The sequence below is a fragment of the Scatophagus argus genome, chromosome 20 (assembly GCF_020382885.2).
Source record: "Scatophagus argus isolate fScaArg1 chromosome 20, fScaArg1.pri, whole genome shotgun sequence".
NCBI lineage: Eukaryota > Metazoa > Chordata > Actinopteri > Scatophagidae > Scatophagus > Scatophagus argus.
In genome coordinates this window covers 17,475,964-17,497,877 of record NC_058512.1, presented here as the reverse complement: position 1 = coordinate 17,497,877, position 21,914 = coordinate 17,475,964, and the positions used below count along the sequence as shown (strand labels likewise).

At 40.6% G+C, this 21,914-nt stretch overlaps 2 protein-coding genes across 5 annotated transcripts; both read right to left on the bottom strand.

The window, feature by feature from the left end:
• Positions 1-1,539: 1,539 nt before the first annotated feature.
• On the bottom strand, positions 1,540-14,053 carry nars1 (asparaginyl-tRNA synthetase 1). Of its 3 annotated transcripts, XM_046374576.1 has the most exons (16): positions 13,856-14,053; positions 12,412-12,494; positions 12,161-12,226; positions 11,579-11,671; positions 11,296-11,385; positions 10,370-10,448; positions 10,093-10,163; positions 9,260-9,346; positions 8,487-8,708; positions 7,298-7,497; positions 6,180-6,315; positions 5,829-5,942; positions 4,651-4,782; positions 3,310-3,441; positions 2,857-3,001; positions 1,540-1,871 (listed from the first exon to the last, which is right to left on the bottom strand). In XM_046374576.1, the coding sequence occupies exons 1-15, from the start codon at positions 13,896-13,898 to the stop codon at positions 2,870-2,872; spliced, it is 1,680 nt and encodes a 559-aa protein (XP_046230532.1). In that variant the 5' UTR covers positions 13,899-14,053; the 3' UTR covers positions 1,540-1,871; positions 2,857-2,869. The 3 variants fall into 3 exon arrangements, with proteins under 3 accessions (XP_046230532.1, XP_046230531.1, XP_046230533.1); XM_046374575.1 differs by having other exon boundaries at positions 1,540-3,001; XM_046374577.1 differs by having other exon boundaries at positions 1,540-3,001; positions 13,877-14,053.
• On the bottom strand, positions 5,794-19,916 carry txnl1 (thioredoxin-like 1). Of its 2 annotated transcripts, XR_006841806.1 has the most exons (9): positions 19,614-19,916; positions 18,144-18,240; positions 17,588-17,761; positions 17,318-17,440; positions 16,411-16,480; positions 16,086-16,258; positions 15,300-15,404; positions 15,065-15,201; positions 5,794-5,813 (listed from the first exon to the last, which is right to left on the bottom strand). XR_006841806.1 is itself a non-coding variant. In XM_046374578.1 (8 exons), the coding sequence occupies exons 1-8, from the start codon at positions 19,709-19,711 to the stop codon at positions 15,172-15,174; spliced, it is 870 nt and encodes a 289-aa protein (XP_046230534.1). In that variant the 5' UTR covers positions 19,712-19,916; the 3' UTR covers positions 14,940-15,171. The 2 variants fall into 2 exon arrangements, 1 of the variants encoding a protein (XP_046230534.1); XM_046374578.1 differs by lacking the exon at positions 5,794-5,813 and having other exon boundaries at positions 14,940-15,201.
• Between the last annotated feature and the right edge of the window lie 1,998 nt (positions 19,917-21,914).

Below are 21,914 nucleotides of genomic sequence, written 5' to 3'. Positions count from 1 at the left end.
TCATGACAACTGTAAATTTTGAATCTATGAAGATCTTCGTAGCAAGCACTTATTTGCCTATTTACTTATTTTGCCATTTTGATGTCAGTCTCTCTTTTGACAATAGAAATCGTGTTTTCATTTTATTGTGAAGAGGATTTTTACACTGTTCCGGTCTGAAGCTTGTTTCTTCTGGTTCCTTGATACAGAGCAGTTATCTTAGTGTGGCGTCACAACTACGTTTGTCTAAATTACGGAGTAGCCCCGCCCCCGCTCGTGCCGGTACTACTTGGGTCACGCCCACACCAGAAACTCTGCGTGTGCGTGGTGTGCGCACGTGTATGCGTTCAGATATAGTTTAGACTTAGCCGTTGTAACCGTCACTGGCAAACCACGTTTGTGGTCTAGGAAATAAAGATGACCGGAGAGAAGGGCAGCAGGGAGGAGGAGCCATACTGATAGCTGCTGATGCTTCCTCTGATTACAGGACTTGTAAACACTTCTTGGAGGGGTGTTGTTTTGAAGAAGCTCAAATTCCTTTTAAATGAGACCTGTTTTTCTAGACCTGAGTTCTGAAGCCGTTTCCTTCTTCCTTTCAGAATGAGGCAGAAAGCCAAGAAGGAAACAGGAACTGTTGGTCATTTAAACAAACAGCAGAAGAAGGAAGTCCACACATCCATGTCTCCCTCTGTCTGTCTTCACCGCAAATAATATTGCCCCAATGTGTCCGCATGTTTCTTTTGCAGGGCTGCCCAAACTGGGGACCAGGGGCCAAAGTTGACCCACCATGAGGTTAAATTCTGCGCTCCAGATGTTTCTGGCAGGGAGAACAAAATTTGAAAAACATCAAATAAGATTTATGCCATTTCATTTTTGTGATGTAAAAATGCTTTTCGAATATGCAGGATGCCTAATTATTTATTCTTTTATCATAATCTGTGCATGATACACAGTGACACCGTGGACAGGGAATTTGGGATCCTATTAACCTGTATTTAAACAATACAATAGGTCCTTGCTTTTTGTCCCGTGGCTCTTGGTTCAGTTTCTATTGTGGCCCACCAAAGGGAGAAGTTTTCTATTCATACTGTATCATGCGAATTCAGTCAGTTTTCTTGAAGCAGCACCTAGTGGCCGTTGGAGGAATCGCAGTTAAACTCATTTCAACACTCAGCCAATGACTGGTCTCTGCTTGTGTAGTATTAGTAGTAGTAGTAGTAGTAGTGCAATAGTAGTGTTTTTACATTACAGCTAACTTACAACAGCCAACACTTTTATAAGGGACACGTGATGCCAATCAATTATGATGAACATAATTAACAAGATAACATTCTGAGAATTTACACTTCATTTAGACAACGCAGAGATGTCACTGAGAAACTGATGTTTCAAGAGGCTGTTTTGCATTGACTGGAATAGCTTACATGAGTGCAAAATCCAAAATATTGTCAAAAATTTGTTTCTTGAGATGCAATTCTGAAAATTTCCACACTGAAATACTCATCAAGTGATCCAAACAAGGATGTAACAAAGCTGAAGTAAAACCCTCATACGACCATCTGTTTTAATCCCATTTATTTAAGGTAAGTGCAGTGACTGAGCTGAATATTTTCACATGAAGATGCAGAGCAGGTGACAGGATGAGAACAGGAGGCACTGCTAAACCACGAATAACACGCATTGAATAAACATGCTGCTCCCTGCATTTCCCTCCTACATCTGACTTCCAGCTCGTTCAGGAAAGGAGTAAAATGTTCCCAAATGCACAAAAAGTGCACAAAATCTGTGCCGTTTTTGTGAAGTTTGAACCAACCACTGAAAGTATAATCATCACCGAACCACCAAGAATCAGGACGGTCTCGTGTGTGTGTGTGTGTGTGTGTGTGTGTGTGGCAGCGCTGCATTAACAACGATTATGATGTATTGTATATTTACTGTTTTTACATCACAATCCACATATAGAAATAAGTAGGATGCGACTTAATGGGCCAATCTTCTGAGTTTATTTTTTTCATTTTTTTGGATACCACAGGGATGCAATTATTATGCAACCTTCACTGACAGTGGCCCATTTTTCGACAGACGTTTACTCCATTCATCAAAGGAAGAAATTGGGGCCCTTATCTTGTAATTAAAAACGGATCCCCTACTTGCAAAAACACATAATGTTCCGTCGTTCTTGCTTCCATAGTTTACCCAAATCTTCAGGTGGAAGGATGCACTCATTTGTCCCGGTTTGTTCCAAGTGAATCCTGTTTTGTTCTTGGAGTTTGGAGTTTTTGGCATCAGACAGCCAAAAGACTTTTCATACAGATTTTGCTTAACTATTTAGTTATTGAAGCCAGTAACAATTATTTACAGATGTTTTAATGCTAATCACAATGGAAGAATGATTGAGTGACTGAAAAAGAGCTGCTAACATATTAGCATAGCTCGCGTGGCGGATGGCTACTATGAAATACTTACAATTACTTTCTTTTTTTTTTTTTTTAATTGACCATAGCAAATATTAGCTTCAAAATGTATGATTTCTAAACTACATTTGCATATATATATTTTTTTTACTAACTTGTTATTTAGCAGTATTCTAGATCACATTTGAGATATTTTACCTTCCTTTTTTTATTCCCAGGACTCACAGACACACAACTGCTTAAATAATCACTAACTAGAACAGAACAATCAGATTCAGGTTTCAAGTTGGAACAAACAAGGACAAGGCAGGAGGTCTTAAATCCTTTTGAATTGTGGTTGATTCAAAACGAAAAGAAAACTGCTGAAGGGACAGAATTGGGGATTCTTGCTTACTTGATTTCATATTGTAGTAACACATTTTATGGCTAAGAGAGCAGTGCACACAAGCCAAATGAGAATGATTGTGTGTGTGTGTTCAGGGTCGGCAGCGCTGGATGAATCGTGGGTACAGGCAGACGTCTCGGATGTGGTGTCTGTTCAGCAACCAGGTGAGGAAACGCTCCAGACCCAGACCATAACCGCCGTGGGGACATGTGCCATACTTCCTCTGAAATACACACACACACAGAGCAGACTGTTAATACACAAGGGGCCCGACTACATTAACAAGCATGTTCTAGAGACGTATTTGTAGAATCTACGGTTACGGTTACGGTAAATACGGTCCACATCTTTGGCAAACAATATTTTTATGTCAACACCTCACTGGCTGCGAGTTTATTTGGTTTGACCTTAAAAAGGGAAAACAAACCAAAAAAATGCTCAAATAATAAGTCAATTAAGAAAATCAGCGCTAAGACAGCTGATTAAAATGTTCCTGCTTTCGGTGCAGGCACTGACTGTTCTGTTACCTACCTGGTCAGTGTACCAGTAGTAGGGGGTTGGGTCAATTCCCTCCCTCTTGTATCCCTCCAGCAGCTCCTCAGAGTCCCAGATACGCATCGAGCCTCCGACGATCTCGCCCACATTTGGCATCAGCACGTCGACCTGCAGCGTGCAAACACGCACAGACAGGAGGACAAGAGGTTCATACGCCTGATCAGTCATAAAATAACTTCAAGGCTTCCTGCACAGCTTTAATGTGACTGCTGAAATGCGTCTTCGGGTAAGGCCTCACTCTGAGGTCCCAGTTTCTTGGTTTCCATCTTGGGTTTCACGTCAGCTCTAAGGGTTACACTTTCACTTAGGTTACAGTGCTATCCAGTACACCAGGCATGTCAAACTGGTCCACAGGAGGGCCGGTGTGGCTGCAGGTTTTCTTTCCAACCAAGTAGCAGCACACCAGACTTGACTCATTTAATCAACTGATCTCCGTCTTCAGACAGTTGATTGGTCAAACGGTGTGCTCTTGGTTGGTTGGCACAAAAATCTGCAGCCACACCGGCCCTCCTGTGGACCAGTTTGACATGCCTGCAGTACACTAAAACCAACAGAAATGGGTCAAGTGTAAGAGATATTGCTGTACAGTTTATATCTCTGGTGGTGTTAGATAATTGTGGGAAATGTTATGTAATTGCTTCTGACAGATTAAACATGATGGAGTGTCCTCTGCGATGCCCCTTCAGAGACTATTAGCACAATAGTTGGCCTCCATGTGCCTCTAAATGGTTAAATAGTTAATAGTCGCCTGTTTGGTTTCATTAGGGGTGTAGTGCTAAATACACCCGAGTCACAAAATAATATCTCAGTTTTAACCACGGTTTGTAACTGGTTCACCATAAATACATCACAACTATGAACTGATGCCCTGCTGCATATAGGTGGTGTCCTTTCAATGTATTTATTTGTTTCTTTTATTGACAATGTCCCTCAGCCAATGTCAGTCGTGCTCTGGATGGGCGAACTTTTGGTGACTTTTCTTTTTTGGAGCAGCGTGATTTACAAAATGGTTATTTGAGATGCAAAGTCACTTTGGCAAACATGAAAAAACATCCGTACCTTAATAGAATCTTCAGAAAATGTAATGGAGGATATACTGTCTACTTATATTGTAATATAAAATGGCATATACAGTTATAAAACAAATTCATATATACAGTTCAGGCTTTTCAAAATAAAAGCAACACAGTTGTATTGCATACACGGCATAAATACTTAAAACACACGGGCCGGACAGGGATGCCCAAATGGCTGTATGTGGCCCACGGGTCGTGAAAAGTCTGATCTAGATTCTAGTCTGAGCCCTAAGGTTCCTACCGACTCAGTTAGGCGTCTGTCCTCGGTGCAGCGCTGCATGTAGAAGGATTTGATCTCAGCGGGGAAACGACAGAGCAGGATGGTCTCGTTGATGGTGTCTGTCATCAGCCTCTCTGGAGCCTCAGGGATGTCCTGACAGTTAGACAGACAAACAGAACAATAAGTCCAAACTGAGTCACAATTTCATCAATAAGGTTACTGCATAGAAAACGTCACAGAGAGGATTTTTTTTTCCAACGCTGTCTAATAATTCCAAAGACACCACTTCATTTAATTTTGCATGTGAAAAACAGAGAAAATGTGTGCTGTAATGAATGTGGTGAGAACCATCTTGAGCTCTGAGTACACAGACCAAAGTGTTGGTCACATGTTTCTGACACACAGTTTGTCAGAACTCCAGTCAACAGTAAGGACAGCACTGCCCTCTACAGGTCAGTCTGAAAACTGCAGGAGAGCTGAGCTCTCAATTACTGACTGGAACTGATGAGCTGCAGGCTCCACAGATGGTGACTTTGAGACTGACAACATCACAAACTCAGACTCATGAGTTCACACGTCACGCTCAGTTAGGCATCATGAAAAGCACTAAACTCAGTCCACGATAACAGTTTCATAAAGTCTTCTGTGGCTCTGAACGAGCTTTGTCAAAATCATGTCATAGCCATGGCATAAGGTGTCATCAGAGTTAGCACTAGCCACAACAAAATAATGTCAGAACGCTAGTATTACAAACTGGAGCAGGGAAGTGTGTATAGAGAGGAATTATGGGAAATGTAGGATCCATGTTTGAAACCTAAAGTGAGAATATCTCAGCACTTAACACTTTGATTTAAAAATCTGTCTCTTGCAAGTCCACCAACTTTATGGAAGTATAACAACTGTAGTCACCATCTAAATTTTCTCTTATACCTCACATTACTTCATGCAAGTATGTGTAATCTAACAAAATACTCTTACATGAGTATTTTATACTCTGAAGACTGCTGACATCAGGTAAAAGTGGATTCTGGGCTACTGATAAAGAAGTGTGCCGTGGTGAGATCGCTCTGACAAGCGCCTCCCTGGATGAAGATGCGTGGGTTAATTATTCTGACAGGTGTGTGTGTGTGTGTGTGTGTGTGTGTGTGTGTGTGTGTGTGTGTGTGTGTGTGTGTGTGTGTGTGATGTTCAGTCATCACCTCTCCAAACTCGTAGTAGGAGCCGTCGTCCTTCTTGACATCGTGCTCTCGGAGCCACTCAATGGCCTCACTGTAGTTCATCCTCTTGAACGGCCTCTTGGGGGGTTTGAAGTTCTGGAAATAAAACAACATCAAACAAATATGAACTCCATCTGAAGATCACATGATCGAATGTGAAGTCGGATCCTTAGTGTTTATCAATCATCAAAATGTATTGAATAACCTTTCATCAAGCATCACTTTGTTTTAGGAGTAATTAACTGTTTAATTTAGGGTGCAAACTGTGTCAAAACACGGTTTGAACACAAAACACACATGCACCAAAAAAAACAAAAAAAAAACATGACGTACGGGGTTGATGTCGTAGAGCAGCTGTCCAGCGGGGGATTTGAGCACTCGGTCGACCACGTCACACACCAGATCCTCCAGTCTGTTCAGCAGATCCTCGAATGTTATGAAGGGACACTCTGCCTCGATGTGAGTGTACCTGAACACACAAATCACAAGTCAGGAGGCGTTCAAGCTCAAATAAAGCGCTTTCATCAATGCAGCCAGATGAGACAAGGTAAAAGCTACACTTAATTACTCTTGTGTATTAAATACTCCTTTATGTGTGTATTGTGTGGTGAGAGCTGAACTCGCGCTGCTCCCTGCAATGTGATCTCAGTAGACGGTGCTCAGCTTACACTCAGGTCAAGCTACTATCGCAGAGTGGCTGAAGCCTAGAAGGCTCGGGATGGGTTGTTACGCTGCCTTCAGAGACTATCGCACCACAGGACTTGGACTCACCGTGGACGGTTTGAAAAACGGATCAAAATCAATGCAGCAAAACCAGAGATATCGGCTATTTTTATTCCGTGCGCTGTTCTTCCTTTTCAAAATCACATGCTTATGTTACCCACAATGCAACTCGGCCTCCAACTGTTCAGTTGTAAGTCACAACACGACATAGTCTCATTCATATCATAGCATAAAATGACACGTGAAAATGAAATGCGCGTGTTTTCAGGCAATTTTTGTCCACAGTGAAACACAGTGAAAACCTCTGCTCACTAATTACTTACTAGGGTGCTAAGTGAGTTAGACTCTGTCACCTGATAGCATGTTTACTGGTTGTACCAGTTTATCCACAACGTGTCTGTCCTGACTGACAGCTAATCTTCTCTTTAAGTGATGTAAGAAGCTGGACCAGGTGGAGCACAATACATGTCGAAGAACAGCGATGGTGGGATTGTAGCGTTACAGGCAGGTGCTAGAAGCTATGTGTGTGTCAGGAACATTTCTGGGAATTCCAACAGTTTGAAATGTGAACTTGTGTATGGAGACAGTACTTTGCCCGAAAGAGAGGATATTTCACAAGACCACAAGTGCATCAACAACACATATGACAAAAGACCATGAGTTAATGCTTTTGTTTTTTTTTGTCGCTTGCTACACTGTACTACTCGAGCAAAGGACACCACACTCACTCAGACAGGTGCCTGCGGGTGCGGGACTGCTCGGCCCGGTAAGACTGGGCGATACAGAAGGTGTCACCCAGGGCAGGTATGCAGGTCTCCAGGTAGAGCTGGGAGGACTGCGTCAGGTAGGCCTGCTCGCCGAAGTAGTTGAGGTTAAACAGAGTGGAGCCGCCCTCCACCTGAGTCTGCACCAGGGTGGGAGGAGTGATCTACAGCCAAAAAAAAAACCAAACCAACAGCTGTCAGAGAGGTCTGAAAACAGAATGTGTGTGCATCTTCTGTCAGAGGAGTGTGTTCACCAACGCTTGGCCCTGGGCTTGGATAATCACATTTGTTAAGCTCTCAAGGATCCCAGTCTCTCCTCCAGACTTGCACAGACCAACATGCAGATCATTCACGCAGCAGGACACTCGTTTTTAGTTGAGAAGCTTTCAGCACACCTTATCAGCTGTAGATAATAAATGTTCTGGGTCTGCCGCAGCATGGAATCAGATCACAATTCTAAATGACTGATCGCTAAATTAAAACGAGTGGTTGCTTGGTTGCACTGTAAAAAGAGGCACCAGCTGCTTGTCGCACGTATTTAGAGTAGCTGCTCAATGCGAGTTCACCGCAAGACTAAACCACCTTGCATCTGCAAATCTACCAGGACAGAAATCCTTAGGGTTAAGATAACTCTACACTCTTGTCAATAAGGGATCTGAAAGGCACTGATAAATGGATTTGGTACTGCATTCATATTTGATAAAAAGCTATTAAAGCCAAATCCTGTTCACTCAGACAAAGATACGAGATAAGACAATCACCTAAAGACTACAAATCTAAGCTACATGCAGACATTTACAGATTAAATGCGTTGCCAACTCAAACTAAGCAGCTGAACCAGAGAAAAAGAAAAAAAAAGGAAAAAAAAGCCATTTAGCCAGCTGTCTCACTCTGCTAAAACTGCACTGCTGCAATAATTTTAAACTTCAAATTACGCGATAGGCTGAATATCTTTTTAAGGTGTGGGGTTTCAGTGGCTCAGAACCCAAAAAGCAAAGAGTGCTGCTTAACTTTCAGCAACGTGGCACCTTTTTTAAAAAAAATTCCAATTATGACTTTAAATTGATAGTCTTGAAACTTAAGTAAAACGTTAAAAACTTAGTAATAACAAATCTGAAAAGGACTTGACAGCAAAAATGTTGGCGTGCTTCACCTCGTAGTATCCGCGGCTGAAGAAGTGGTCCCTGAAGCACTGCGTGACAGAGGACCGGACCCTGAGGATCTTGGAAACGTTCTCTCCTCTTATCAGCATGTGTCGGTTGTTCAGCTGGACGTCAACATCCGACTCTTCATTCAGCAGGTTGTCGGCCCCGCCTGCTGGAGCTAAGCCAATCAGCTCCCAGAAGTCGCAGTGAAGCTCGTGGCCTCCTGGCGCCTGTGAGAGGAGAGCAAGAACCCAGTGAAGACCCTCATCATGTATCGTACTGCTCCCGTTCTGCAGCATCACTGCATGTCTGCCCTTGTCAGTGTCGCAAAATTCCAAAACAAAAAAGGTCTTAACTGAAACACATCTGAGTTCATCACTTCTGCTACAATGTCCAAACTGATTATTTTCACAATCAATTTATCTTTTTTTAACACTGAATTATTTACTTGTCTTATCTGTTCTCTATTGTTTTACCACATTATTTACTCCCATTTTTACATAAGTCTCAAAACAGCCAAAGGATTTCGCAGGGTTCAAGGTGATGCCTTCAGTTCAGCCCCTACAGATCACTTTGCACAGCTGAGCGTTTGTCTGTTGTCGTGTGCTGAGTCATAGCCTGTGCCACTAAAATACACACTGTTCCCAAACAGGGTCAGGTAAGTATTTACAAACATCACATCACCAAACCTGCTGCAGGTATATGAGGATCTTAAAGCGACCGGGTTACTACAGCAGCTGTAAACGTGTTATTCCTCAGTAAGCCGGTCTCGTGTGTTTACCTGTTTCCCCTCAGGAACTGGAGTGATTGTTCCATACAGAGCTACAGTACTCTCTGTAGACAACACCAAACCGTTGTAGCACTGGCACTGAAGACAAGAAGGAGAAAACAAGACAGTGTTAGTTAGCATCAAAGATTATAGAAGTGTTTGTTACTGAATCAGACCGCAAGTGCGGCAGTGACTTTTTATGTATCTTCATGTTAAACTCAGTTTCTTTTTTGGTTGGATTTTATCGTCTGTTAGACATCCTTTGTAGCTTTGTTATGTCTTTTCTTTCTTTTTTTTTTTATTGAAAATTGAAGAAGCATTTCACTACTGGAAAGAGGATTGTTTCATCAAATTGTGTTCTATCCAGCAGAGGATGCAAATATTAGATACTTATAGACAAATATATTGAATCTCTGTAATTGATGCTACATGACCATCATGAATCACATAAAGGAGCTGTGGTTTAAAAAACAAATGAACAAACAAATAAAAACCAACAGCCACAATGTACTGCGTCATATTGGACAAATAAACACTCCAGCTGCTGGGTAACATACTTGATTGGTTTTGGCACAAAATGGCGGCCTGGTCACAAACATTTGCATTAGCATGACAGCCACTGACAGTATATTCACATGGATGACATGACATGATTGGGTAAGGGGGATACAGAGACATGGAGGGAAGTCTAACATTGTTCATTTGCTTACATGACCGACATTACAGTCATACAAAGCTGAATTACTGACAAAGTTTCCTTTTAAAAACATTTTGCCCCTCCATGCACATAAATGTTTTTAGAAGAAGTGAAATGTGTCTTAGCTTGAAATGTTATTAGGCTATACCAGTTTATCAGACAGGACACACTGGAGGAAACCAGTTCCATCTCTCAGCACAATGAACATCAGGTTCTTCCCTGCAGGAGACAAAAAGACATGTCCAAAACAAGAGACATTTTGAATTTTAACATCATCTTTTCTGCGCTGAAACCAGAAACAAATACCATACAAGAAACATCTTCAACCTCAGTTATGGGATTCATTTTAAGAAACTGTCAGACTTTTATGAACAGCTACAAGTACAACACATGGACTTTTTATTTTCATGAGTCGGACTCCTCACCTTGTCTCCTGAGGCGATGAACCCATCCAAACACTTTGACTCTCTGACCTCTCTTGGCTTCTAGTTGATGAATTTTCACCTGCAAAACACAGTCAGAGCTCCTCTTTAGGTCATTTGCACAATAAGGAACAGTTGTATTTCAGAGATGGCTGCTTTTTTGGTGAGGATGAAATTGTCACACAGAGAATCAACTGGCACTGACTTTCTGGTTAGATCTGTTCTCAGACAATTCCTGATTTAGAACAAAGTTTCTCAAATTTTAGACACACATATAAATATATATAAAATCTCGAACCAAACAACTCGACAGCAACCAATCAATTAAATGCTCTTGCCAAAAAAGAAAGGTGGCTGTGAGTGCTAATCACTCCATCCATTTATCCAACCTGCATCTCTGCCTACACCATATAGACAAATGTATTGGCACACCTGACCATTACATCAACAGGGACTTTAATGACATTGCATTCTAAATAAACAGACAGCCTTGCAGCTATAACAGCTTCCACTCTTCTAGGAAGGCTTTCCACAAGATTTTGGAGTGTTTCTGTGGGAATTTTCCACCTCTTGAACTTGTTGTAGTAGATTATTAAGAAACACACTATATCACTACTATACAACAAGGACCACTATGTTGCTATGAGATAAAATATACCAGAATGTATTTAGAAATTACATTCTATATTATATAATATCCCAAAATGTACTGAGTAGAATGGAATGGAGTCTTGAAGAGAGAAACTGCTAGATGAAAAGATTAGAGGGCTGCCAGAGTAGGTTAGGTCCTGGCAGAGGTCTAGTGGGCTCTCAGCCAAGGACCGAGGGGTAGCTGAATGTGCTTCAGCCCTCATTATGGATGACAACACCCAGTGAGTGCACTAGGATTAATTTAATAGTAGAAACAGTAAAAAATGTGAAAGACTGACGGCTTCAGGTTCAGGCAGACTGGGGTCTTTCTCAATGATGATCTTCTTGGCATCTTCCAGGTTCTTCTCTCTTCTCTCGTTGTCCTCTGCCTGCACAACAAACATGAAAGCAAACACACTACATCAGCTTCTTGGCATACACACATGTGGACTATATGAAGTAAAATAACACCGCAAAACCGCACAGAGAGGAAAAAAACAACACACATGACATTGCCCACTTGCCCAGCTGTCTTACGTTATCCTAAACGGGCGGATGTGAAGCGAATGGTACAATACACACCTCTTTCTTCTCTTTGGCATCGTTCTTTATCTGCTCGCGGTTAAAGGCCTTCTTTGCGTTCTTCATCTGCGTCTTAGAGATCACTGCCCACTGCTGAGGAAGAGACAGACAAGAAACACCCTAAGGAAGAGCTGGTGAATTATTGTTAAATAAGAGCAACATACCAACAGTATCAGTTTAGATAGATAAATAGATAGATAGATAGATAGATAGATATACTTTATTGATCCCAGGAAATTGCAGAATTTGGTAGAAATAGAATTTTTTATTTCTTTCCTTTGAAATTTCTTGAGGTCTAATCCCAGTGATGTATTGTTTATGTAGTGTATAATGACCTGATCATACAGGGTTTTTTTTGTTTTACTGCAGTCAAACACTGCAGCAGCTGACCACTGTCCTTTTGTAGGACAGTGGGCTTAATAACAAGTGAAAACAGATGCTGCAGTTCTGTTCTATGTTGAAAACGGTTAAGAGAGGATTTATTTTTCAGCTAAAACAAGATGGAGTCATTTCTTGCATATGGAGAAGAGAGATATGTTAAAGTGAAAAATGAGAAATTATAAAAAGACATCTCAAACCAACCTCTCCCTCTATCTGCGATTCCACGTAGATGGTTGGAAATGGCTCCTTCCCAGCAAACATGAGAGCCTGTGAGGATTTGATCATAAACACAATGAGATGCTGACATACATGAGTGCAGTTGGATCAACCAGTGGAGCAAATATCAATAATATATTTCTGCTTCTACTATTTACGGCCAACAATAAAAATCTTGGCGCAAAATACATTTTAAACAACACATGTGTTGTACTTTAAGTTACTTGATTGTTTACCTTGAGAGGAGTCTTAAAGGGTTTTTGCTCTGAGCCGTCCCCATCCTGATCACTGCCACATTTGTCCGACACATAAAGCTCACCTGTGAAACAGTCAGAGAAGAGACTTTGTTCTGGTAACATGAACCGCCTGTGGGAAACCTGGATTTTTAACATTTAGTCCTGTTTAAGGAACATTTGCTAAAACCTATTGTTTCCATCTGTTTTAGGAAATAAGATGAGATAATCCTTTATTAGTCCCATAACTGGGAAATTACAATATTACAGCAGCAAACAGGATAAAGAGGGTGCAAAGCATGCAAGGATAAGGGAAGGATGTATATTTAAAAAGAATAAATACACAGGAAACAAGTACCTGCATTCAAAAAGAATAAGAATAAGTGTGCATTCAGAAAGAATAAATACACAGTGCTTACAAATGCTTACAGATTTACGTCTTCGGTAGGAAACACTGAGTTTGAGGTTAAATGTCACCGGAAGTTAGTCAGTAAAAGGAGACTGACTAATACAGTGATGGTTCTTCCATTTCATGGCATATGTTAACAATTGCCAAAGATATAGAATATCACCACTTTTAGTGATCTGCAGATTTATGTTGGACAGAGACAGACATTAGACAACACAGATGTAGTTTCATAAACTGCTGGAGGCAAAACTTTTGTCAAGTGACAACAGACATTATATGGCCCAAAGTATGCAGACAATGTGAACAGTCCACCCAAATGTGATCTCTAAATATGTCATCCCAAAACAATACACAACAATGTGCTGCTATATCTTCCTTACAGGCTCATCAGACCTTTTGTTTTATTTTTAACCTGATATCAAACAGCGGATTCCATCTTCGAAAGTATTTTTTGTGACTTATCAGACATCTACACTAAATAAATGTTGGTTTTGATAAGAACTGAAGCTCATCACTCAGATTTTTCAAACAGGAGTGTCTCTGGGTGGATCAAGACTTATCTTGACCCCCATATGGTGTGATGTGCAAATGAAAGTGAAAGGATCACAGATTGGTAAAATATCTTGCAGGGCGTGACTCTGTTGGCTATTTTAAAAAGGCTGTTGACAAACGACGGTTTAGTCAACAGCAAAGCGAGGTCAGCTTCATACACTAGGCTAACTAACTGTCTCAGCGTCGTATCTGGTGCATTGCAAACTGACAGCTGTCATGGCTAAATATTACAGACCATAGTTTCCGGTGTGTTGTCTCAGTTTTAGTCTATAACCGTCATTTATCCTATAGCCGCACATCAGTGATTGTGTAAACTTGCTCCGTACGAACTGATACTGATCCACTGACCTACAGAAACAGGTATCAGCGTTAGCTAGCGTGCTAACTGCTTCAATCACAGCAACTGATGCAATATGCAAGACACACATGTCTTTGGTGACTAGCTCACTAGCCGCCTAGCTTTGGCTTAGCTAATTTCTTCCTTACCGACTGAGACTTGTTCCACACCTTTCATTATCTCCGTCGCCATGTTAGCCCACGTGCCACGAAGATGGGAAACGAAATGATTTTCAATCAAAAAATGGAAATTAGACACAAAAAAACGACTGCCGGTAGCTTCAAGTCAGCTGCTTACATCAGCCCATCCACAGTTCTCTATCGACAGAGGAAGTGGCTCGACTGGTTTTTCCTTTCGGTACAGTTCACCTGCGCTGATTGGCAAGTGTGGAAACGTCACTTCCACAACAGCAATCCGATTGGTGGGTTTCCTTGTCAGTTAACTGATTGGTCTTTTTTTTTGGAAAAAGCAAAAAACAAAAAAACAAACCAACATAGTCACCCAGACAAATCTAGTTTTGCAATTATTACCATACAACTTTAAAATAAGAAATATCCCCAAATAATTAATTTCTATTGCTTTCATTATCCCCGATAAAAGTTTCAGCTTACCTATTTCCAGGCTATTTTTATTGTCTTGCTTTTCTTTTTTTTAGAATCAGAATCACGTTGATTGTAGCATGTTCTCTCAGTATGTTCTCTCATATAGTTAATTTGTTGCCAGCTGTTATCTACCACACTTGAGTAGTACAATCAGTATAGACAAAACAGACAACGGTAGATTATAAACACGTCACACTCACTTATGCTACTTTACAGAATATATACCGACATAATATACATAAATGAGACATTTTACAAGGAATGCAGACGGTATGTGCATAAAGCATGAAGGGATTACAACTTTCACTTCTCTGTAGATAAAACGGATTTGTTTTTATTTTGTAAGTTTGAGTTTGGACAGTAAATAGGTTGTACATGTACACATTATGTTTGCCCTGCCTCATGTCTCTGCAGCCTGAGTAGACTGAGTTTCTGCTGGTAAGACTACCAGTCAAGGAGCTGTAATCACATTACTTTCACTACTGACACCACCGCTCTTGTCACTTATGTTAGTACTAACGTCCATACTGCATCCACCCCTGCCAACATCAGTATCGCAATACTACAACTGTTACCAGTGCCATACGCACATGAGGACGGTCAATCCCACAGAAACAGACGTGACCCACATGCCTTTGAAAAAGGATTGTGTTTTATTTACAGTGATTTTCATCAGAATTACAATACAAATGATTCATAGACCGACTCTCCACAGATGGAGAATTCATTCAGGGCTTTGACGAGTCATTTGGAGGCTGTGTGTGTGTGTGTGTGTGTGTGGCAGCTTTGGCAGAGTGAAAGTCCTTTGATGTATCTGGAGCCTCGTCTTTCTCTTCTTCTCATCCTCTCCTTTGTTCTCCTGCTCAGTGACTCTCTCCTTTCTTTCCAACGACCTACACGACAACGACATCAAATGATCAACCATCAGTAGAACACACTTAGAAACAAACCTGAACGTAAATGAATCAAGGCTGTTGCGACTGGTCCATACCCTTCTGAAGTCGTTCATGTTGGTGGCCTGTACTGGAGTGCCTATGAATGTCAAGTAGTTGATTTTTGTCGTCTCCTCGTCTCCCTGGTTTGACTTGACAAACAACTGGCGAGAAAAAAGACAAACAGCATCAATAAACATGCAAACCAATTAAATAACAAACAACAATTTTTTTGCTGGCACCATTAGCACAACATGCAGTGGATGATTGAGGCTCATTTTAGAACTCCTTGTAGGAACTGTGGTTTAGGTTCACCTATGACTAAAAAGACCCCTGGTATTCAAGTACTATACATGTCTATACATATCTCTGCTCAAACAGATTTCTGTGAATATCTCCTGACATGTCCTAACAGGCTGAGACACCTCTGGAGCTCAGCTAATTATCACCAGAGACAGGAGACATTTTCTGCATTTGTTCTAAAAGTAGGACCAAAAATGTTAATAAATACAGGTTCCTGTGTCCACCAAATCGGAAATTATTCCAAAGTCTGCAAAATAGTGGCTTCAAATATTGTTTGCACGAAGTCAGATGCGAAGCTGCTTTAGTTTTAGGTTATAAAGATACACTACAAAGTTAGAAACAAAAACTCATACTCACTCATATAATTTTTAGAGGCAATAAACCCGGCAGCAGGTGCATGTTTTATTTGCATTACATTTTGAAAAAATGCCTCTGCTGCATTAGCCAGCGTTTTTCAATCCATTTCTTATTTAATACAACAGTTTGACTCGAGTCTGTCCATGGCTATGTTTCAGCAGTAACGCTGGTAACCTGGTCCGTACCGTAACACTCTGTACGTTCTGAAACTTGACGTAGCGCAGAGGAATCAAACCGTCATCTTTGTAGTCTTCCTCCGACAGCTCCAGAACCTGAGTAGCTTCGCTCCGCTCTGCGTCATCAAAACCCATCGACCGAGGGAGGTTGATGAACACCTTCAGCACCTTTGGGGCTTGAGCTGAGACAGAGAAGGAGAGCAGGGGAGGAACTGTTAGGGAACTTTCAACTATTTTTATGACATTTCACCATAAGCACAGATGAGAGATTCGGATTAATCACTGCTGTGTAGATCGGCATTAAAAAAAAAAAAAAAAAAAAGGAAAAACTCACCAAACTCCGAGGACTGCAGTTTCATAGAAAAGAGTTTCACAGGCTGGTTGAAGGCGATAGTGATCAGCAACTAGGGCAGCAACACATTGGACAAATTACCATCAAAATCATTTAATCTAACAGGTAAAATGAGAGAATATAATCAACTACAATGAGGCTGGAATGTAAAGTTTGTCCTGAGGTGAAAATGACATCCTCCTGATGTAAGGATGGATATAAAACATACCAAGTGGTGAAAGTTATTACTGACTTGTGGACCTGTTTACATTCCTTAAAGCAAGGTAACAACAAAGCTCTTTTAGTGGATGTTACTCTGACAGTAAGTGTGTGCAGGGATTACACAGCAGCCCATTTAATGGCTGCTGGCTGCAATGGTCTCATTCCTTATTGGACTGAGCGGACTTAGACAGTGAAACATGAGAAAATAGGATTCGGGTTTAGTTACCCTTTAATGATAATGCTAAGACTAACTAGCTCTGGACTGCAATACAAAAACAAAGCTGCTTCTGTGTGCACATCTTTCATATGAGTATTCAATTTCTGACGAGGCTGAGTTTTGCTGATTTTTAATATCAAACATTTAGCCATCAAATGAATATTAAACACTCTTATTTTAAAATGAGTTGGCTGGAAATGTGCCGAGCTTCAGTGCAGGTCATAAATCACATCCCCTTGACGCTAACAGAGGGGACACGGACCAAACTAAAAACTCAAAGTACAAGTCTAACAAATTTTTTCCCAAAGATGGTTTCTGTCATTTTAGGTTGTTCTTATCACACTGAGGCATGCTTGAGGGTTTATATTTGGTTTTAATTAGATATCTGACATTATAAAAAGGGGGTGATGTCATGGTGGATGTATGGGTGGGAACTTGATGGGGCAGCTCCACCGGGATCAGTGTTCATACCTGTTCATCACAATCAGACTCCAGGTAAGAGGAGTCTTTGATTAAGCAGTTATCGAAGCCACAGTCGTCGCTCTCATTGAGGCACTCGCAGCCGGCTTTGTTGACAAAAGGCATGAGGTCCATCTGAAATCAAAGCAAACAAGACAACATCAATTTATTGCTCTATTTCAAGTCTTCATTTAACGTTCATACATATCTACTGCACAACTGCCCAATTTACATTGTCTCTACATTGAACTGAAATCCATCAACGGTGAGGAGTCCACTCACATATCCCTTTGGAATGTCCGAGTCCTCGCTGTTTCCTGGGTCGTTCTCTGTGTGCTGTTTGATCTTCTCCTCCAGACCGGCAGCGTCCGCCCCTTGATACTGATCCACCCGAACCCGGTTCCTGAAGAACAAGAATGTTGGTGTGGCTGAGATGTTGTTGGCTGCCGCTGTCGCCTGAGAAAAAGAGAAATGTTTTTGTAAATATTGACACATTTGGTGGTAAGTGAATTTCTACACTGTTTTGTGTCAACAAAAGACATAAAACGGCAACATCATTAAAATTTCTGTGAATGGTTATGCTGTTTTCCAGATCATCTATTGGTCAGGAGACAGTGCTGTTATACATATTTCTCAGATATCTCTGTAACAGACGTCATAACTCTAAGTTAACCCCGAAGTTACTTTACTAAACACAAATCCTGCTTAATAGTACAGGCCTCCGGTGCTTACAGAGAAAAACGATTCAACAGTAATTGTTATGTTGATTCTTTTTTCCAGTTGTGCTGAGGCTCTGTTGGATGAAAACCATGTGGTGGATGTGGCAGATTAGACTCACCTGACACACATGAACGTCTACTTCAAGGAAGACGACCTGTGGATACTTGTTACTCAATGTGTTGAAAGCTGGAGCTATTCTGACACAGGGCCGACATCTGAGGAGGCGGAGGAGATTGCGTCAGTGATCTGCTCTGGGCTCTCAAAAAAAACGATTAGCCAATTAATCAACAAGTCAATACACTTGAGAATCTGACAATAACTGAATTGTTTCAGTTATTTATTAAACAAAAAAATTAAACTTTAGTAAATTTCAGCTTCTCAACTGTGCCAATTTTCTGCTTGTCTCTGTTTTACATCATCCTGCTGGTATTGTATATCAATAAAATAAGAAACTAAACTAATATTCTGACAATGAAAATACTGTCATCTCATCTCAGCTATTAATATCTAACAATCTCCAATACTAATAATAATTTTGACACAATTAAGTTACTGGGTATAGTCTAACTTATAAGGCATAGCTGCTATCTGTTATCAGCAAATAGTCATATTCAAATTAACACAGAACACACAATTTGATAAAGATCCCCTGATTTTTTTTTTCATGCTGTTGAAAATAAACTTAACAGTGCTATCTGGTGCACAAGCGTTCTACAGCTAACATCGACCCAGAAAACATATTAGTTAAAACTGTTATTGATGCTTCATACTTCAAAAACACCCAAGCTGTGGCATCTCCTCCATTGCTCTAAATCTTTTTAATAAACATTACAGAATAGCTCCTCCTGATATCCCTGAAGGTTTTCCTAGTTTTAATTGGTTGATTGAACCTACTGGGTTAATTTTTTTCTGATTAATACCTATCACCCCTTACCAGAGTTCAAACACATGTCCTGACATTGCTTGAGAAAGTGTCAGAAATGAAAGGTATTTATTTACATAAAACCAATGAAATCCAACACAGCTGTGAGGTCTTGTATTTTCACACGGATCAACTCCCACTCAGCTGTCTCTGGTTTGCTGTCATTTCATCCAAATAAACAGCCATACAGACACAGATTATAACCTCGTAACATGTACAATCAAAGAATAAAGACACGTTACAAGGACTGGATACAGAGGCGACTGAAATCGATTTTGTGTCTAATATTTAAAGCCATATTAATGTTAATGCTGCTGCTTTTCTCTAATGATGAGCATCATAGATTAGAGGTTATGTTCCACTCTCAATGTAATTAACCAACACACCATTCGATCTAACGACCCCTCAGCAGTCAAGTTACTGTAATAGTGCTATGTCATTGTAAGCAACACAGCTAGCTAGCCAACGCCTGCTAACGATAGCAAGCTAGCCTAGCTTTCCTAGCAATGAAATCTACTTCTGAGACAACGTAATCCAGCTCGTGTCAACTCCCAAAACCAGCTAAACGAATAGTTCTGAATGTTTTCAGTCTTGTGCCGAGAAGAGACAGTAAACATGCTAAACCCAGCTAGCCGCGCAGCCTCGAAGCCGGTTTGGTAAGCTTACCCAGCCATTGTGAACTTCACCACGGCGAGCCTGGAGCCGGCGGCCGCTAGTTCCGGCTGGAAGTCCGGGTCGCTCCCGATCACTTTAACACCGACCATGGTACAGTTTGCAGCTATAGTGCGAGCTGGTTACCCTGTTGATGTTCAGGATAAGAAAACTGAATAGCCCCACAAAGTTAAAGTGTTGTGTTTTTAGCTTTCTGTCAGTGTATTAGCTAGTTAGCGGTCCCGTTTCTGAGCCGCACGACAGGTACAGTGAGCTGTTTCGGGATGTTGACTCCTGATTGGTCAATAGACAAAAGGAAAGGCGGGGTTTTCTGTTATTCTTCTGTGATTTTCTTTCAGTTTAGACGCAGCTACGAGTTTTGCTGCCCCCCACAGGATTAGAACAAACAAACAAACCCCTAAATCAGTAGCCTCGTGTTGATCACCAGTTGATTTCTGTTTTTTATAATTCAAATGATTATTTTTGGGAAACAAGTATAGAACAGATATAATGGAAAAATGGAAATGAGCAATGTTAACTGTATCAAGCCTTAGTCTAATGTTACTAACAGGTACACCACAGGGTTAATAAATACCTTGAAGAGAAAAAAGAAGGAAAGCAATTAAAGCTTCAAAGATGGTTGTATGGCTCTTTATTCTTTATTTGTACAGCCAGTAAATGTACTGTTTGATTATTTTATTAGCAAATCTATCTTTGTGAATGTAGAATTTAGTTAGTATAATCAGTAGATTAAATACATAAAACTCCGAAGACAGCCTACCATCATATGTAAATCCAAACAGCACATTTTTCCTTAAATGTGAGAAGCCAGGATAGATATGATCAGCAACGAAACATGACAGTTTACTCCAAATTAGTGTGATATGTGGCCAAGACCAAAGTATTGGCACCAGTGTTTGTTTAATCAGTCCACAAAAGGTACAGTTTTCATCAATTTCCTTTTTTGTCTCTGGACAGAATCTGTGAAGCATTTTGAAGGAGATCTCTCTGACTTCGTGTAATATAAGAGCATCTTGATTGCTTTAGAAGTCGACTCAACAGTGTGATGTTTTATAGCCTACATGCTTTTTCATGATTTTGAATTTTTATTCTGTGAACAGAATACATGTTGGGTGGCTCATGGTGACATTTAATCCGCAGTCGTAGAGAGAATAAATACATTCATATTATAATCTACATACAATATATCATGGTTGTACACACAGGCCTGTACTAACATTGGACTGGTTCGATGCTGAAGGGTTTGCAAACAGAGAAACTAGTGGTTAGTGGGGTGTGAGGATTAACATCTGTGCAAGACAACAGTTTCATTATTGATCTGTCAAGTCTTTTGAGTGCTTTTGAATTGATTATGTAAATTAAGAAGGTCTGCTCAGCTAGATTACATACAGCAGTCATCTGATATGATTCTGATTCACATACGTTTGTGTAAAATATAGTTTAACCATGAACTTTAATGTCACAGATTGCTCATATAGTATTTCAGTATAGGCTAGGGACTGCGCACAAACTGGTATAACATTATAATAGATCAGAATCAGCTCTAACAGGATGTGAATGCATCTGTGACTTCCTGTGTACACTGAAGGCTGCTGGAACCCGCCTGACTTGACCGGACTTTGTCTCCGCCCTGCTGCTGCCACCTCCTCTTTTCTGCTTTCAAGGCGAGGCACAGTTTAACTTGAACGAGTTAACTACAAACCTTTGAGTTCAGGCAGCCCACGTGCATTACACGCCTTTCAACCAGAGCTTGAATACACTTGCTTTTTCTTCTTTTTCCTTCTTTTTCTTTTGCCACTCCCTCCCAGTGCCTCCAAGTCAAGCCAAGCCAAGATTCTGCTTTTAAATTCAAAATCACAAAGAGCAACATGAATATCTATTATTCTTTTCTTTGAAATTGATTTTGCAATCATCTTGGTTTCACATTTCCCTGGACCTGAGCCACCACACCCAGGAAGCCAGGATAAAACACACCATTTACACACCATCTGCCCCACTTTTGACAAAACATTGAACATCTCATTAAAACAGTCGAGCTGTGCTCCTTTATATTCATTTTTTTCTCTTCATTTCCTTCACCTTTTTTTAAATTCTGGTTACTGTAGAAATGAGAAAATAAAATTAAAGGCCTACTCCAGTGATTTAGCATTGCACTTCCAGTTGAGAGATTCACAAATGACAGAAAGAATGGTCAAAACTGAAACGAGGCCCAAAAATCCTGACTTTTAGTGCCTAGTATGGGTGTCAAGCTTCAAAAGCCTAGTGCTTTTGAAGCTTGACACCCATCCTATGTTT

Excerpts from the sequence above, each read along its gene's own strand:
- nars1 (XM_046374575.1), bottom strand. The coding sequence starts at position 13,898 with ATGGCGACGGAGATAATGAAAGGTGTGGAACAAGTCTCAGTCG. Across the intron at positions 5,943-6,179 it reads TGCTCTACGACATCAACCCC|AACTTCAAACCCCCCAAGAG; the intron begins GTACGTCATGTT and ends TTTTATTTCCAG. Across the intron at positions 4,783-5,828 it reads CCTACTACGAGTTTGGAGAG|GACATCCCTGAGGCTCCAGA; the intron begins GTGATGACTGAA and ends TCTAACTGTCAG.
- txnl1 (XM_046374578.1), bottom strand. The coding sequence starts at position 19,711 with ATGGTCGGTGTTAAAGTGATCGGGAGCGACCCGGACTTCCAGCCGGAA. Across the intron at positions 18,241-19,613 it reads GTGAAGTTCACAATGGCTGG|ATGTCGGCCCTGTGTCAGAA; the intron begins GTAAGCTTACCA and ends CCGCCTCCTCAG. Across the intron at positions 15,202-15,299 it reads ACATGAACGACTTCAGAAGG|GTCGTTGGAAAGAAAGGAGA; the intron begins GTATGGACCAGT and ends GTTGTCGTGTAG.